Raw genomic sequence first — 18,228 nt, 5'->3', positions numbered from 1 at the left:
ATGTCATTACCCAGTGTGACACATAGAAATCTCACTTAGGGTGACAATCGTCATTCAGAGATGGCCCTTTGAACTATCCCTTAACCCCATAAATGAACCAATGGCTAAACCATATTTCCTATTCGGCCTTCAAGAAGGACTTTGTCAGACGGCTCAAAGTCCAAATCTATCACATCTATTCCTCTTTCCTTATCTACCAGCCTGGCCAGTCTGCCCAAAGAAGGGAATAAGCTCAGTTTAATCGGCTTCCCTTTCAGTGAACTCGCTCGAGCTGGCTCGTAGGGACCTGCTACCATATGCCTATCTTTTCTCATGATAAGCTTTCACAATAAAAACCTCAACAATTTGGAGTGGTCGGGGCAATGCTGTTCCAGTTAATAGAATTTTCTGCTTAAAAAAAGAGAGGTTTTAAAAAGTTCGTATATTATCACATCAAAAAATATTCTCCTAAAACCTACTAGCTCATATTCCTGCTTTTGTATTTCCTTTCCAGGTTACTGCTTGGGGTCTTCACTCTCTGCACGGATTCTAGTGAACAGGCCTACAGACACAGGAAGAATAAAAGCAGGTGAACCCTGCACTGACCTCAGAGACCTTTGTGTGGTTTCTAAAAAATTCCTATTATACGCTTGTATAACATTTATATCATTTCTCTCTTTCTCATGAAAATGAAATACAGAAAAACTGATGCAATAGTGTATGGCTTCCATTAATAGTATGAATTCTTTAAAGAATCAATTTTCCTTATTAAGTATTTTTGATCAAGACTTAAAAGCCAAAAATTTGGTACAGTTTTAAATCTATCAATCAGAGAAAAGCCTATGAAGCTTAACATTCCTTCAAACGAGTTTATATAAATTTACTTTTACACTAAAAAAGTGACTGTCACGTTACAAAGACACTATCACAATGTGAAAGTAGAGCATGTGAGAAAAGAATCAACCATGATTCCACCATCTGAAAAATAATTATTCCACCATCTGAAAAATAATTAACATCATTGTCTGAATATTTCTGTCTGATTTTCAAGGTTAAGGATAATTGGCCAGAAGAGGTAAACAAACTTTATGACTCTTGGTAGATACTGCCAAAGTCCTTTGGGCTACATTAATTTATAACGCCACTAGCAATATATGAAAGTACCAGTTTTACTAAACTTTGGCCAGCTTTAGATGGTACATCACTATTCTAATTTGCATTTTTCTTAATACCAAGGCTGAAGATGTTTCTACATGGTCGTTTACTCAATTTATTTCTTATATGTTTCTTTTCCTTTGCCAGGTCATTTATTGGAGCATTAATGATTTTGCTAAAATTTATGCTAATTACTTTATATGCTAATTATTTTTATTGGTTATACATTTATTAATTTGACAAAGGGAATCACTCTTTGTCTACGATATTTGTGGCAAATATTATTTCTTTAACTTAAAATAATTTATATTTAGTCAAATGTTCATTTTCCTCAGTGGTTTTACTTGTTACATCCAACTTTAAAAAGTCAGAGCTGTGCCAAAATGATCACAGAATAAATGCAGATCAGGCCCTGAAGTGACCTGGCCACACTCGGTTATAAACTTGTCATCCACACGGGTAACATCAAAATGAAAACAGAACTTTAAAAACGCTCAGAGAACTTCTCAACCCCTTACACACACTCACCCTGCCATACAATAGCTTCTGATGAGCATAGGTGTCCTAGAAAGAGTTTAAAACTTGGTTTTCTTCTCTCCCCTGTTCCTTCTTCAGTTTACATGGAGAAACTGACATTTTTCTTGTTTTTATTAGTGCTTCTATACAGCTTTTAATCCAAAAGTCACCTCGGTTATACACTATATCTTGTTAACAAGCCCTCGTTAAATATTCTTATTTATATTTGATGAATTATTCCCTCAGTTTCCCTCTGACCCCCATCTCTTCCTACTTGTGGGCTCCACTTCTTATGTAAGTTTCTATGCCTGGTTTCTAAACTAGTTTCCCAAGCCACCTCCACTCCAGTACTAAAGGCCCAGAAAACGTCTTCCACGGCTATTTAGAGAAAGTGTATGTCAGTGGAAATACATGTTTTCAAGTTGGTGTATGTCAGAATGACTTTCACTGCCATCATCTATTAATCAGAAATTAGATACTTCATTCTCACACCATTGTTTAAAGAAGATTCTGAGAAAATAATGCTATTGCACTGGGTTTGGGAGTTAGAAAATCTGAAGTTACCCAGACTTTCGGTACTTTTGGTACTTCTGAAATAATCTGCTAGTGCTCTTTCTTCTGTGTCTTTTCTTATCTTTTAGGATTTTCACCTCTTATGTAATTTTATGTATATACAATTTTATGTGTAATTGCTTGAATTGATTTTGTATTGCATTAATCCAAATTTATTACCCACTTAAAGTACTAGAGATATAATATAAATGTTCTGTATTTATTCTATTCTATTGTTTCTTTACATTCATAACTTTCATATTTTAACTATGCAAGTAATGCATGATATATGCTCTTTGTGAAATTTTAAGTAAAAAAGTTCATTTAAAGCATACAGTGAAAGTGTCAATTTATCATAATCTAACCTATTATTTCACGCCCATTCTATAGACATGTGTAATCTTCTAGAATTTTAAAGCTAAACTAACATATCTAGCTATATGATACAGACACATATATTTTAATTTTACATAAATAGGATCATAATATAACAATTGTTCTGTGATGTGCTTTATCTCCCCCTTAACACTGTGTCTTAGAAATCTGTGTCTGTTGGTTCCTACAAATTTATATCAATCTTTTCAATAAGTACATAGCATTCCAGAGTATAGATTTACAATAATTTAATCATTGGCTTTATTTATAACTTTTTTTCATTATTTCAAATAATCTTCCAGGAGCATATATCATCTTGCACATGTGAAAATATTTCTATAGCAATTGCAGATGAAGGACCCACTTAATAAGGGATTAAAAATAAAATAATGAAAGAAAAAGTTATTCAGATTTCCAGAACAAAAAGGTTCAAATACTGTCTAGGAAACAATTTTAACTGAGTGACTAAGCTAATCAATATTTTTCTAGATGTTAAGGAAACAAGGCAAGCAAATTAGACAAACAAGTAAATATTAATAGCTGCCTTGACTATTCCGAGAGTCTGCAGGGATATATTTTTAAAAAAATAAAAATAAAGCCTTTTTTATTAATAAAGAAGAGGCAGGGTACTGAGCGCAGAATTAAACTCATTTTGCTGCCCCCGCGTCCTGGTCCCAGCCAGACCCTTCCCCTCGGTGCTCCGGCCAATCCAGCCCGAGTGTCGTTCGCTCCCCGAACAGCCCCCGCCGGCTGCCACCCCTCCAGCCTGGACCCCTCTTCCTCCAGAGCCTCCTCGCGGCCCCTCCCGTCACCAGGACTCTCAGCACCAGGCCCCTGCCCACCTGTCCGAGCCGGTCAGGCCCTTCCACCCGCCGCCCGGCCAAGTCTACGCACACGCCCTCTCTTCTGCTTCCCAACTCACTCTCTGAAATTATCTCATTTTTAACTGATGGACCGGCTGCCCGCCAAAGTCCAAGCTCTGTGAGGAAAGAACCCTGTCGGCCCTGCTCACCGCTCTGCCCGGGCTCAGCAACAGTACCTGGGCCACAGCAGGTGCCCCAAACTATTTCCTAAATAAATAAGTCAAACTTGTGCTCTGACAGGAGGAGAACTCAAGAACCACAGTAAATGTTTCAATTAAACGTTCAGTTTAGCCAACTGTCAGAACAGACTTCAGCGGAGAGTTAAAGTTCTCTGTTTCTAGATTCTAGTGAAACAACCATTACGTTAAATATGTCAAATATATTGGTAATAATGTTCTTATAAATATTTTCGTTGTGCAGAGATTTTGTGACATAAAGAGATATTTAGCAGAGAGAGTATAGGCGCGTGAGAGAATCAAAGGCAGCCGCCAGATGAAGGACCGACCTGCTGCTCGTATCTTTGCCTGACGTCCTCCAGCTGCCACAGAAACTCCTTTGACTGCTCCTCACGAAGAGACTTGGATCTAGTTAGATCGGCTTCCACTTTTCCCATCTATAAAATTTAAAAGTCAAATATTAAATTTTTAAATGACAAATTGTATTCCATATTTTTGTCACTTGTCCATCATTAAAATGACAGATTTTCAGCACCTCACCAATCATAATGCTGAATTTAAAGATGATAAAATAATGAAGGATATGTCCATTTATTTTGACAGGTTTTAATAGTTTTAAGTCAGGGAAATTATAATTGGTATGCAATTGACTAAACTCTAAAGCTACAATGACACGGCGATGGAAATATAATTTTGAACATCCAAATACTTATTCAACAAGATTTTATTAAGGCCTTCTTATGTGCTGAACAGGAGAAAATATTTGCAAACCATCTCTCTGAAAAGGGACTTGCATCTAGAATATGTAAAGAACTCTTACAACTCAATAATAAACGGGCAATTAAACCTGATTTTATATTGGGCAAAGGAACTGGAAAGACATGTCTCCAAAGAAGATACACAAATGGCCACAAGCATATGAAAAGATGCTCTACATCACAGTCATCAGGCAATTTCAAATTAAAACAGCGACATACCACTTCACACCCACTAGGATGGCTATAATCAAGAATACAGATAATAACAAGTGTTGCTGAAGATGTGGAGCAATGAGAACCCTCGTACACTGCTGGTGGGAATGTCAAGTGACGTAGCCACTTTGGAAGACAGTCTGACAGCTCCTCAAAAGACTAAACTCAGAGATGAACCACATGAACCCATATGAATTCCATATGATCCAGGAATTCCACTCGAGGTGAGAAATGAAAACATACATCCATACTAAAAAAACTTATATACAAATATTCATAGCAGCATTATTCATAATTGCCAAAAAGAAGAAACAACGCAAATGTCCATCAACTGATGAATAAACAAGATGTGGCCTATTCATACAATGAAATATTATTCAGCCATAAAAAGGGATGAAGTACTAATACACGTTTCAACATGGATGAACCTTGAAAACAGTATTCAAAGTGAACGAAGGCAGTCAGAAAAGACCATGTATTGTGTTATCCCATTTGTATTAAATTTTCAGAAGAGTCAAATCCATAGAAACAGAAAGTAGACTAGGGATTGCCTAGGGTGAAAGCAGTTTGGGAGGGTATGGGGTTTCTTGTGGGGTGATGGAAACCTTCTAAAATTGATCGTGATGATGGTTGCACGATTCTGTGAATATATTAAAAAACCACTGAATTGTACACTTACGACGAGTGAACTGTTGGTATGTGAATTATACCTCAATAAAGCTGTTACTTAAAAAAAAAGTCAAAGAGTGGACCACAGTCTATGATCCAATCCCAGTACCTCTCTCGGCCCATCTCTAGGGCTCTGGACCTCCCCCATCACCACCACACGCCAGCCCACCGGCCTCCTTGCTAGGCCTAAAACGTGCCAGCAAAGCTCTCATCTTGGGGTCTAGAAGCCCCCCCACCAACATTCATGTAGCTTGTTTTTCAAAGGCTTCAAGTTCTGCTTAAATGTTACCTTTGTACTGAGGCTTCCCTGACCACCCTATTTTAATTTGCAGCCCTCCCAGCCGCCCTTTCCTTGCCTGAATGATTTTTTTTAACCACAGGAGACAGCATCTTTAGGTATACTATATAATTTACTTATTCATTAGGGTTGTTTGCAATGTCTGTCTCCCCCAGAGGGATGTAACTCCACGTTCACTCATGTATCCCAACCATTCAGCACACTGCCTGGAGCATATGGGGACTCAATAAATACTGATCAAATGAAAACAAAACAAAAACAAAAACCCCAAAAAGACACAGTGCACCAAACTTGGTTTGAAATTTGCTGAATGAACAATTTAAAAAAAAAAAAAAAAGACAATTTTCAACATTTTTAATAGGGCCAAATTCTTTATAACACATATAAAATAAATAAAAGTGTTGAATCTAATGTTTTCTATCACTTAGAAAATGAGATAGACGATATATTATTTTCCTTGCTCTTTTACATGTGACAGGAAAGAGAGGTCCTTACGTAATGAGAAAGCTATTCAGCTAGGTGACATGAAAATGGCACCTTTCATTCAAAGTGGTGCAAGATTTAATTTGTCTTTCTATCCCAGTTTAATTTTGAAAAATATTTTTTCTGAAGCACCTGTCAGTTCATGTGACAACCATTCTGTCACTGGCTACTTTGTATCACTTCTTGCTCTGCTTTGCTGATATGCTGAGATATTTCTTCTTTTCAACTTGCACACAATGTCCTCTTTCAGGCTACCTTTTGGTAGGTGCTAAGATTAGATAAAACATGAGGAAATAAACCATGAAAAGGCTCCCTTCAGTTTTTCATGTTAGATTTTGGGGGAAAAAAAAAACCATTCAAATACATTTATTCAGACACAGTTAAACTTTAAGGTTTGAGGAGCAGAGCTGTTCAGTGAGAAGCAGACAGTTTCACTGGATGAGAACAAAAGGCATATTCCTGCCCACGAATTTGCTATTTAACACCAACCTTTCCATTTCTGGTTCTTACACGGAAGTCTGGAGTTCTAGATTATGGCATGATGTTTAGTACCTAAGTATCTCTTTGTAGATGCCGGAGACTGCAACCTTGATAATACTAAGTCATCAGCTTCCAAATTCAGTGATCAGAGTTCTAAGATGACCAACCCATAGGCCATCAGTCTCGTGGTCAAATCTGCTAAGGAATTTCTAAAGCAAGCACAGTCGAGCCCACGTTGTTTTCTTCCGTTTCTAACTCAAGACGTGGATTTCAAGGCTCTCTCTCCTTCAGTGCTTTTCACATTAGACCTCCACCCGAAGGCCCCTTAATTTGTCCTCGGCAAGCTCTGCCCCTACACACTCTGATTCCCTTGGCTATTCTGGATTCGCCTTCGCTCCTCAAACTATCTGAAAACCCCTCCATATTTTTCCTCATCCAACAATCCATCTTCAAGGTTGACTCAAGCCTCCTCTCCTCTCTGTGGGGTTCTCTGATCCACCAACTGGCGTCAACATCTCCCTTCTCTCTGTGCTCTAGGACCTAACATCTTCATTCTCCTGGCACACTGTATGTTTCTCTAGAGTATGGGAGTGTTTCAAATGTGTGAGCTTTGTCTATTCATCTAGATCGTGAGCTCCCAAATAAAAGAAATTACAACTTATAATTCTTTTGTATCTTAATTATTAACTAATTGCCATGGTATGCAGAATAAACATGTATTAAATTCTTAAGGATGAATGGAGGGTAGGCAAAAGCAAAAGAGAAAGAAAATAAGAGAAGGTAAATCAAGGAGGGAAGACCTGGTTTATTCAGTACTTTTAAGACAGATCTTCATATGAAATTGATTTTTGGTTCTTATTCTACTTCAGCACAGATTGACTATTAAAAATAAATAATAATTATTAAAATATTTTTAATGTAATTAAGAGCTTTGTGTACTCAACATTCATAAAAAGTAGGATATCTTCCTTCAAAAAACTGACTTATCGTCTATAATCAAAATAGAAAACAATTTAAAGCACATGAAAGACCTTTTATACCTAAACATTAAGAAAAATTCAAAGTAAATAATAACTGCTATAAGAAAATGTTATTTTATACTGACCGAAAATGCAAGACCCCACTCCATTCTCCTTCCACAATTTAACCAAAAAAATATAAAAACAAGTCTTGTAAAATACTTGAAGTCTGTGTAGAAACGCAGCGTTCTCAGTTGCCGTAGATACAAAAGATTCTGCTTGATCACACATCATTCCATATTCCATTTAACTTCAAGGGCAAGGAAAAAACAAAAAACAAAAAAAAACCCATTCCTTCAGTGTGTAACTCTGGCTTCCAAAAAATCCAAGAGTGGAACTTGATGATCAAATTAGGAGCAGAAAAGGGCTTGGGGTGTATTTCTGTGAATGTCTAATGTTTACAGGTAATAGAGAGAGGTAAACAAGGGTGTTGGCTTTTCCTTAGATGCTGCCTCAAGCATTACTTGAGCTACATGTAAGAAAACACCTAGTATCCAGAGCTTAAGCAACATAGGCCCTTTATGTTTTCCTTGGGTAACAAAACATTCAGAAATAGGCTGCGACCTCGGCAGTTCAAAGATGTCAGGGTGAAGGTCTCTGTGATTCAGCTTCCAGAATGGTTGCAGGATGGCTTCTGCAGCTCTGAACACCTGGGAGAGGAAGAGCAAAGGGTGACGGGACAAGGGCAAAGGGTCCATATTCGCTGAGTGGAAACCCTTTTAAGGGGCTTTCCTGCAAGTTCCTGTCAAAAGCAAATTAATTATGCTGTTTGCATCGCATTCACTTAGAACTACATTAAAAGCCAAACTCCACCTGCAAGGTAAGAGATTGCAATTTTAAAACTGTGTCTAATGTTGCCCTAAATAAAATCAGGGCTGTACTGTATTACTAAGAAAGTGGGAATGGGCACTGGGCCAAGATCTGGCAGACTCTGTCAAATGTGGTCACAATAAGTTACTGTTCTTTCTGTAGTAAAGTACTCTTGTGTTACGTTCTGAGTTATTTGACAGTATAATTCATATGAGACAATTATACAATTCTATAGAAATATACAATTCAAAGTGTATTTTGCTGTATTTAATACATATTTAGCTAAACTATAAGAAACTGTCTTTCAAATATTTTCATATATATATATATAGAGAGAGAGATAGACAGACAGACATAAATGGCAGAAAGACAGATAAATAATTATTTCTGTGCTTGGCTAAAGACTCAGTAGAAACTAATATCCTTAACAGAGAAAATTAATTAACACATGTGTGGTGCCTTTCCTTTTCTTATTGATTAGTAGGAGTTCTTTATCAATTCTGGATATGAATTTTCTTGTTCAATATCTGAACTGCAAATATCTTTTCCCACTCTGAGTTTGCTCTTATATTATCTAGTGGTCTCTTTTGATTAACAGAAGTTTTTAATTTTAATGAATTTAAATTTAACAACATTTTGTTTTTTATCACTTTTTGTTTCCTATTGAGAACATCTTTACCGAGCTCCTACATTTTCTTCTGAAAGTTTTATTGTTTTACCTATCACTTGCGTATCTACAATCCTGGAATTAATTTTGCGATGGGATGTAGTGAGGGGCAGGATTCTTTTTCCATCTGGCTACGCAGCTGACACAGCGGCATTCACTGAAATGGCCCGTCTCTCCCTGCTGCGCTGCAATACTTCCTTCGACATGAATCAGATTGGTCATCTATGTGTGAGTCCACTTTTTGGTCTCTTTCCTGTAAAACACTGGTCATCCTTGTGCCAAAACCACACTGTTTTAATTACTATAGCTTAATATTAGTCTCAATATCTGGTGGTATAAGGTTGCCATAGCTATTCTGAGCCCTCTGTATTTTCACATCCATTTTAGAATCAGCTCGCCAGTTTCCCTCACTCCTCCCCCCAAAAAGCACTGCAACATTTTGATTTTTAGAATTGTGTTGATTCTATAGATTAATTTGGGGAGAACTGACATTTTTATAACACTGAGTCTTTGAATCCATACACGTGATATATCCCTCAACTTGTTCAGGTCTTCTTTGGTTCCTCTCAGTAATGTTTCCTAGTCTTCAAAACACGGGCCCTGCATTTCTTTTGTTGCATTTATTCTTAGGTAAGAGAAGCTTTCTGGTACCACGATATCTTTTTCAAAGTTTATTTTCTATTTGTTGGTTGCTAATATATAGAAATAAAATTGAATTGTATATTTCACCTTATATTTAGAAGCCTTGCTAAATTCACTACCAATTACATTTTAACAGTAAACATTTGAGAAATTCATTGTTACACAAAGATGCCACAATAGCAGATCCCCGCATAATCTACTGGGCTACCTTAGATGTGCCTCCTCTGAGTTCTCCTAACGACCTATTAATTCCACTAGTTACGCCGCCAATTAAAATCACACAGCTACACATCAGTCTATCGCACAGGCCACAAACATGGCTTAACAGTCTCTGAATTCCCAGAACCTACAACAATGGCTGATATAGAGCAAGTATTCATAAATTTTTTATAAATGAATGAAAGAAGAAATCAGGTCTATTAAATCCTTGGCCAGTAAGTCAATAAAACAGTTTGAAATATTAAAAAATAATAATGCTACTGTTTTCACAATTAATAACCCTTCATATCAGTCAATTATAAAAAGAATGACATATTTCCTGGTCCAATGTTCTCAGTAGATTTTTTTTGGCTTATTTTTCTTCTGCAAAAGAGATTTGATGAATATTAATAGGAAAAGTTTCACTTACTACTCTACTAAGCATTTAAGGATGAGAGTTAAAGATTCTTTTAATTATTTGTTTGATTTTTTGTTTAATTTTGTTTTTCAAAGCCAAATATTTATACATAGTCTTTGGATGTTGTCATTTGGAATTGATTAATTAGCACAATAGGCTCTATTGAAATATTTAAATATAGTTCTAGAATTTTACCTCTGCTACCTAATCTCATTTAAAGACAAAATTTCAAATGTTAAAAGGTTAGACAGATTTCTCCATTATCATCAAAAAGTAACTGAGAGAGGGGACTTCCCTGGTGGTCCAGCGGTAAAGAATCCACCTTCCAATGCAGGGGATGTGAGTTCGATCCCTGGTCGGGGAACTAAGATCCCACATGTCATGGGGCAACTAAGCCCGTGCACCACAACTACTGAGCCCGCACGCCTCAACTAGAGAGCCCGCATGCCGCAAACTACAGAGCCCAAGTGCTCTGGATCCCACACACCACAACTAGAGAAGCCCGTGCACCACAAAGAAGAGCCCGCATGCTGCAACTAAGACATGACACAGCCAAAAATAATTAATTAACTAATTAATTTTTTAAAAAACTGAGAGAAAATGCTTCTATTTACATTGGATCTTTACCTTAAAACTGGTCTAAAAAAGACTCATTTAACATTACATGAGCCTGGGCTTCCCTGGTGGTGCAGTGGTTAAGAATCCACCTGCCAGTGCAGGGGACATGGGTTTGATCCCTGGCCCGGGAAGATCCCACATGCTGCGGAGCAACTAAGCCCGTGTACCACAACTACTGAGCCTGCGCTCTAGAGCCCACAAGCCACAACTACTGAAGCCCACGCGCCTAGAGTCCATGTTCCTCAACAAGAGAAGCCACCACAATGAGAAGCCCGAGCACCACAGCGAAGGGTAGCCCCCGCTCGCCGCAACTAGAGAAAGGCCGCGCACAGCAACAAAGACCCAACACAGCCAAAAATAAAATATAAAACAAATAAATAAATTAAAAAAAAAAAACATTACATGAGCCAGCATGACCCTTAAAGGACAAGAGGACGAAGGTACAAGTCACGATGAGTGGTCTGTATGATGGGTCTTTCTAAGTCTGTTTGTTATCCATCTACATTTATAGAGGCACAAATATATTCAGATGGCATTCTTCCTTCCTTGTACCTTGAGAATTTTTTCATTAATTCAACAGCAATAATGAGATGATGAGCTAAACTTATAATCCCTAAGAATGTAAGAAACTGCTAATCAGTTTCAAATGTACTAGCAACCAGAAGCAACCTCACTAGTCAACAGCAGTGTTTCTGAATTTTGTTTTCAAGGCAAACCACTGGGTTTTCCAAGTATAAAGCTAATATCATGTAGCTGACGGCTGCAAAGAAAAAGGAACAGAATTTAAAGCCAGATATTAGCAGCAAATACCAGTTAATGAGGATGAATTTTCAAGAGGAGAAAAATTAACTAGAAAAGTCAAGTGGTTAGTGGAAGCCCCAGGAGGAAGTAGTTATCTGACATTCATTCAGTCGGTTTTCAAGATGAAAAAGTTTCACTTTATAATTGCTGCCAATACTTCAAAAAACATAGCTGTCTTTTTCAGTCATTTATTTGTTTCACAGAGAATAGGTAAATACAGAACACTATTTCTTTAAAAAATACAACTATATACATATATACAGAAATAATTCTAACAGAGTAATACACTTTCACAATTAAAATATGTATATTTTCACAACTAATTGCTGACAGCTAACACATATAATGGATTTCACCATTGCAGTAAAAATTAGGTTATTTAAGCAATCTTAAATGAGATAAAAAGTTCTTCAAAGTGAAAGAAACAGTGTGAAGCAATTTTTTAAAAAAGTTTAAGTCTGTTTCATTTTCTCTCATGGGCCTCATTTTTCAAACAGCAATTCACTTTCAAAAACAAACTCAAAGCTTTTATTTTTTAATTCAAATTCCTGTTGTCTTCTATCTGCAGCTGTTTCCAAATGGAAAAAGATGCCCTAAGCTCTGCTGGCTTTTACACAAAAGATTTCAGTGAGAAGAGAGAAGAGCAGTTCAAAACAACAATAAAAAAGGAAAATATGGACTATGGAAAAATCTGAAAACATTATGATTCTCCAAATACTAAATCTGCTGATTGATTTTCTTTTAGAATTTGAGCTATATCAGAGTCACACTTTTTAATCAACTGACAATCTGGAATAGAAGATATCTAATTTATCATGTTTTGACATATACATTTTATTTAATGTCTGTTCAAATTTGCCATGTGAGAATTATTCAATTTGCAAATGAGCCTGGCTATAAGAATTCCATTATAAATGGGGTTCCTTATTATTATACTCACACCAAAGGTACTTTATTTCAGAAACTCAACTTCACTTGGCAAAACTATTTATGACTGAAACCACAGAAGAACTTTTCTCCAACAGAAAGCAATCAAAACATTTCCTGCTTGTCAGTTGCCATCACTATCAGTTTTCACTGAGTCTGAATCTAGCACCACTGGACAGATCAGTGAGGACTGCTGACAAAGAAAGGACACAGGTGCGGGGTATGTGGGGGGTGGGGGGAAGGGGACCCTAGAGGCGTGCACCAAAGAGGGTCCTCCATCAGATCATCTAACCAGTCCACAGTGATGTGACACCTCCATGGTAGGAACACATGGACTCTTTTAAGGTCAAGAAATGGGAGAGTCAAATGGGTGGCCAGAGCTGGTGAAGGAAGACAGACAGACTATGACCCTGCACAGAGCAGAGCAGTCAGACGTGAGGGTGGACCAACTGGAAGGGTGGTTCCAGAATCAACTGCACAGATACTGTCTCTCATCCCTGGCTTGCCTCATTTTATGGCAGTCTCACTTTGCGGCTGGGTAAGGTTCTTGATTTAATGATTCCCAAGATCACATTCTCTCCAGGGCTTTCCGTTCTGCCACACAACTCTGAGACTTCATTTTTTATCTTTTAAAAAAAGATTATCAGTTTTTACATTCTTTCTAACTTTTTTGACGTACAGTTTCTAATTTTTACCATTAATAAATAACATCACAATAAACATCCTTGAACACACATCTTGCAAACCTTGGAGTCCTGAAAAATAAAGTCCTAGAAGCAGAACAGGTAAATCATAAGCACAATGTTAAACCAGTCCTCCAGAAAGGTTACATATCTTTACTCTTCCTCCTGAAATGTGTGTCTGCCCGTGTCCACAGGCCTTCATGGATTTCTACCTATGTGTTAGTTGGAAAAGAGCTCAGTGCTATTTTAACTTACTTTTAACAAATTTACTAGTGAAAATAAACATTTCTTATTGCCAATTTTTACCCCAAAAATGTATTGAGATTTTTTACAGTAATTACATTGAATTTATACATCAATTTGTGGAGAACTTTCATCTTGACAATACTGAGTTTTACAACCTATGAACACAGAATAGCTCTCTTTAGATCGTTTAAAATTTCTCTCGGCAATCTTTTATAGTTTTCAATGAGTAAGTCTTCACGTTGTTTCATTAGTTTATTTGTAAATATTTTATTCTTTTGGATGCTTTTGTAAATTAAATTGTTTTCTTAATTTCATTTTCAGGTATTTCATTACTAGTATATTGAAGCATGACTGAATTTTGTATGTTCATCTCGTACCCTGCAAACTTGTTTAAATCATTTATTAGCTCTAGTATTTCTTTTATGGATTTTGACCATACAGAATCATGTCATCTAAAGACATTGGTAGTTCTTCCTTTCCAATCTATATGTCTTTTGGGTTTTTTTTTTGGTTTTTTTGGGGTTTTTTTTTTTTTTTTTTTGGCCCTGTTGGAGACTGGCTAGAGTCTCCAATACAATGTTAAATAGAAGTCACAAAAGCAGACATCTTTTCCCCGTTCTTAGGAGGAAGAGCATTAAGTCTTTCAACATTAAGCATATTTGCTTAGGGTTCTCATAGATGTACCTTATTAGGGTGAGTAAGTTTGCTTCTAGTCCTAACTTGCCAAGAATTTTTTAAAAATCATAAATGATGTTGAACTTTTTCAAATGCTTTTTCTGCCTCTGTTGGGACGATCGTGTGGTTTTGTCTTTTATTCTATTAATATGCTGTACGATATTAATTGATTTTTGAATGTTAAAAGAACCTTGGATTCCTGAAATAAATCCTACTTGGTCCTGGTAAATAATCATTTTTATAAGTTTCCAGATTCAGTTTACTAAAATACCATTAAGGGTTTTTGTGTCTACAGTGATGACAGATACTACTCTAGTTTTGCAGCATCTTTGGCTTTGATATTAGAGTCCTACTGGCCTTAGAGAATGAACTGATTAAGTGTGCCTTCCTCCTCAATTTTCTGAAAGAGTTTTCAAAGAACTAAAGTTTTTTTTTTTTCTTCAATATTTGATGGAATTCACCAGTGAAGCCATCTGGTCCTGGGCTTTTCCTTGTGAAAAGATTTCTAATTGCTAATTAAATATCATTATCTATTATAAGACAATTTGGACTTTCTATCTCTTCTTGGTTTTCTCTATTTTAATGTTTTCTTTGCTTTCTGCATGTATATAAAATTATCTATTATTTCCTTTCTTCTGCTTCCTTGAGCAGAAGCTTGCTTTTCTTTTTCTGGTTTCTTAAGATGAAGTTTAGGTTACTGATTTGAGAACTTTCCTTTTGGAGATAGATGTTTAAAGCTACAAACTTTTCTCTAGGTACTGCATTAGCTGCATTCCATAAATTTTAATATACCATATTTTTGTTTTAATTAAAATATTTTCTTATTTTCCTTGTAATATCATCTTTGATCCATGAGTCATTCATGTGTGTTATTTAATTTCCAAATATGTGGGGATTTCCCAGATTTCTTATTATTGTTTATTTCTAATTTATTACCATTGGGGTCAAAGAACACATTTTGTATGATTTTAGTCCTTTTAAAATTTGTTGAGAATTGTTTTGTGGCCAAACACATGGTCTACCCTGGGGAATGTTCCATGAGTGCCTGGGGTTATTGGGTGGAGTGATTTAAATCACCACCCAAGTCTAGACTCACTCCTGAGTGGCACAATACAAACAGACCCAACCCTGCAGAGCAAAGGCTTGGAAACTTAACTGAAACTGGAACCCACCCATAGAAAATGAGACAGGACTTTTGCTCTGAAACAAACTGGGTTGATAATCCACTAAAACAAACAACTTGACATTATCTAGGGAATTCTAACATCACTCAGAGAGTACACAACATTCAGTCATGTACTCTTTTGTTTTTAGCTCCTTTCATTCAGCAGGACTTTGAGACACATCCTTTGTTGAGGGTATCAGTAGTTCGTTCCTATTTATTCCTGAGTAGTATTCCATCATCTATACTGCATTTTGATTGTCCTTTCAACTTCTGAGGAACATTTGGGTTGTTCAAGTTTTAGGCTTTTGTGAATAAAGCTGCTGGCAACTTTTGTGTACAAGGCTTTGTCTGGATCTGGCTTCGTTTCTCTTGGTTAAACACGCAGGAATGGAACAGCTGGCATATGGCGGTGGATGTCTTAGCGGTTAAGAACTCGGCAGTTTTCCCACCAGCAGTGGAGAAGAGCCCCATGTGGCCACACCCTGGCCCTGCACCGACATTTGGCACTGCCAACGAGTCTTCACAGTTCTAGCCATTCCAGTGAGCATGCAGTGGCATTTCATTTTGGTTTCAATTTGCATTTCCCTGATGAATGATGATATCAAACATCTTTTTATGTGCTTATTAGTCTTCTGCGAGGTGTCCAAATATTTCGCGTATTTTTAGCTGGGTTGTTTGTCTTCTTATTATTGAGCTGTAGGATTTCTTTTATATTTTAGATGCAAGTTCTTGGAAATATTTGTGAATCTTTTCTCCCATTCTCTGGCTTGCCTTACTTCCTTTTGTTGTTTTTTAATGGTGTCTTTCAAAGAACAAAAGGTTTTAATTTTGGTGAAGTCCAATGTAGCAATTTTAATTGAAATTTAATTTCTGGTTTTACTAAGCATTGTGGTAAAAAATACGTGCTCTCTGTCATGTCAAGTTTCAGATATATATTGAGTGTTTCTTTATGGTCTACTGAGTTTTGTAACTGCTCCATGGGAGTAGGAATTTAATATGTCATACTTAAAGCGTAGAAAGTAGAAATATAGCTGTTTTATAAACTGCTATTTAGATCTCCTATTTGTTTAGGTTTTGCCCCCCTGAGCAGTCAAATATGGAGAAAAATTTACTAAAGCACCCCATGACTATTGATGTAAATTTTTTCATATATTCCTAACACCCTTTTCATAAGGACTCTTGGCTTTCTCATGCAAAAATATATTCCTTTGTCCAGTTTATTGACTTGCATTGATGTTAATTTATATGATAGTACTACATTCTTTCTTTTATTCTGAATACAAGTGATAAAATATATTTTCCACATATAATTTTTGTGTAACTTTTAGTTGTGTCTTTATTATAAATAGCATATACACAGATTTATGTCAGCTAATCAATACCTTTTTTTAACCTATTAAAATGTATTACTACAATTATATACTCTGTCTTATTTTGGACATTTTGTTCTGTTTCTACTTCTGTTCCTTTGGCAATATCTTGAGTTTTGCTTTTATCTTCTCAAGATTTTGATGAGAATGTAAAATCTTGTTAGTTCTATTAATGCTTATGTTTATGCATTTAAAAAGTATTTTAACCTACATTTCCCTAATTTTAAGAATCCTTTGAATCTCACCTTTTCATGGCAGGGTGTTAGTTACTGTACTTCCCTCTCTCCCTATCCATCTGCTTCTTGAACTTTATTAACATAACCTAAGGATTCAGATTTAAGTTGTTGTTATATCACATTTGTATTTTCTATATTCTGTACCTTCTGCTTCAAGAATCGGTAAACATTAGCATTCTATCTTATAACTAGACTTGTAGCAATTAGTTAAATTTGTTTTTATTTTGTTGGATTCCATTGTTCTCTACTCATCCTTCAGTATGATATTTTCCTCATGTGTGGGATGTCTTCCGCTTCATCTCTGAATTGACATAATTTTTCCAAAAAAGGAATAATCAGCATACATTATGTGAGCTCTTAGTAAGAAATGTTTTTCTGTTTATTTTGCAAGTGAAAAACTCCTTGGTTGTGCGTGCAATTGGGTCACTGCCTTTCTCCTTCAGAACTCTGAAGCATTACTCCATTATTTCTCTAATTTCTTTGCCAGTTGCATCCTACCTAGAAACTTGGTGGATCTTCATTTTATTCTTGAGGTTCAACACTTTTTCCAGAACGTATCCAGGTTTAATTGCATTAATTTTACTTAATATATGTGGCCTCTTTCATATAGATCATGTCTTCTTATTAAAGGTACTACTTTTCTGAGTTTTTTTTTTCTGAAGTTTACAGTAAACTGTTTTTGGAAATATGCTCTTATTCTGTGACTGCTGAATACAAACGCCTTTTTCTTGTTCTACAAAATGTTTTCACAAGTCCCATGTTGTTTGCTTGTTTTTCTCCTTACCCATGAATTCTGGGTAATCTGTTAATATTACATCACCAGCCCCAAAAGGTGCATTTATTGAGCCAAATGTGCCTGTCATAGTCTCAGCTTTTGTCAGAAAGTTGTACTGTTAGCCTGAGCACTTTTAAGAGCCCCCTTTTTAGCCTTCTTCGCGGTATACTTAAAACTTCTTGCCAGGGCCCCTCCTTCAATATTTTCTGTATTCCTTTAAATGTTAAGCCGATCAAAGAGTTTCCTGTGCAGCTCCACTGCACATTTGGACCATATACACTTTCTTGGATCTGGGCTCTGCTCATAGCAGGGAGCTGGGAAGAGATGCACATTCGTGTAGCAGGGACTGCAAGTCCCCACCTTCCAGCCCAAAAACTCTCAGCAGGAATCTAGCTTTTGCCCAAGGCACTGAGTGGGAAAACAGACAGAAGGAGGGGGTCTCAGACCCTGCTCTCGGGACC

The 18,228-nt window shown here is 36.5% G+C and overlaps 1 protein-coding gene across 1 annotated transcript in view; it reads right to left on the bottom strand.

Annotated features, from left to right (window-relative positions):
* CEP112 (centrosomal protein 112) overlaps window positions 1-18,228 on the bottom strand; it is a 437,864-nt gene that overhangs the window by 235,033 nt on the left and 184,603 nt on the right. Inside the window, exon 19 of the mRNA XM_036835732.1 lies at window positions 3,946-4,053. Coding sequence (XP_036691627.1) covers window positions 3,946-4,053 — 108 coding nt within the window. The remainder of the gene's footprint in view (window positions 1-3,945; window positions 4,054-18,228) is intronic.

Source organism: Balaenoptera musculus, chromosome 20 (genome assembly GCF_009873245.2).
Source record: "Balaenoptera musculus isolate JJ_BM4_2016_0621 chromosome 20, mBalMus1.pri.v3, whole genome shotgun sequence".
Classification (NCBI taxonomy): domain Eukaryota; kingdom Metazoa; phylum Chordata; class Mammalia; order Artiodactyla; family Balaenopteridae; genus Balaenoptera; species Balaenoptera musculus.
Note: the sequence above shows the minus strand (reverse complement) of the source record. Positions and strands in the feature narration are given on the sequence as shown.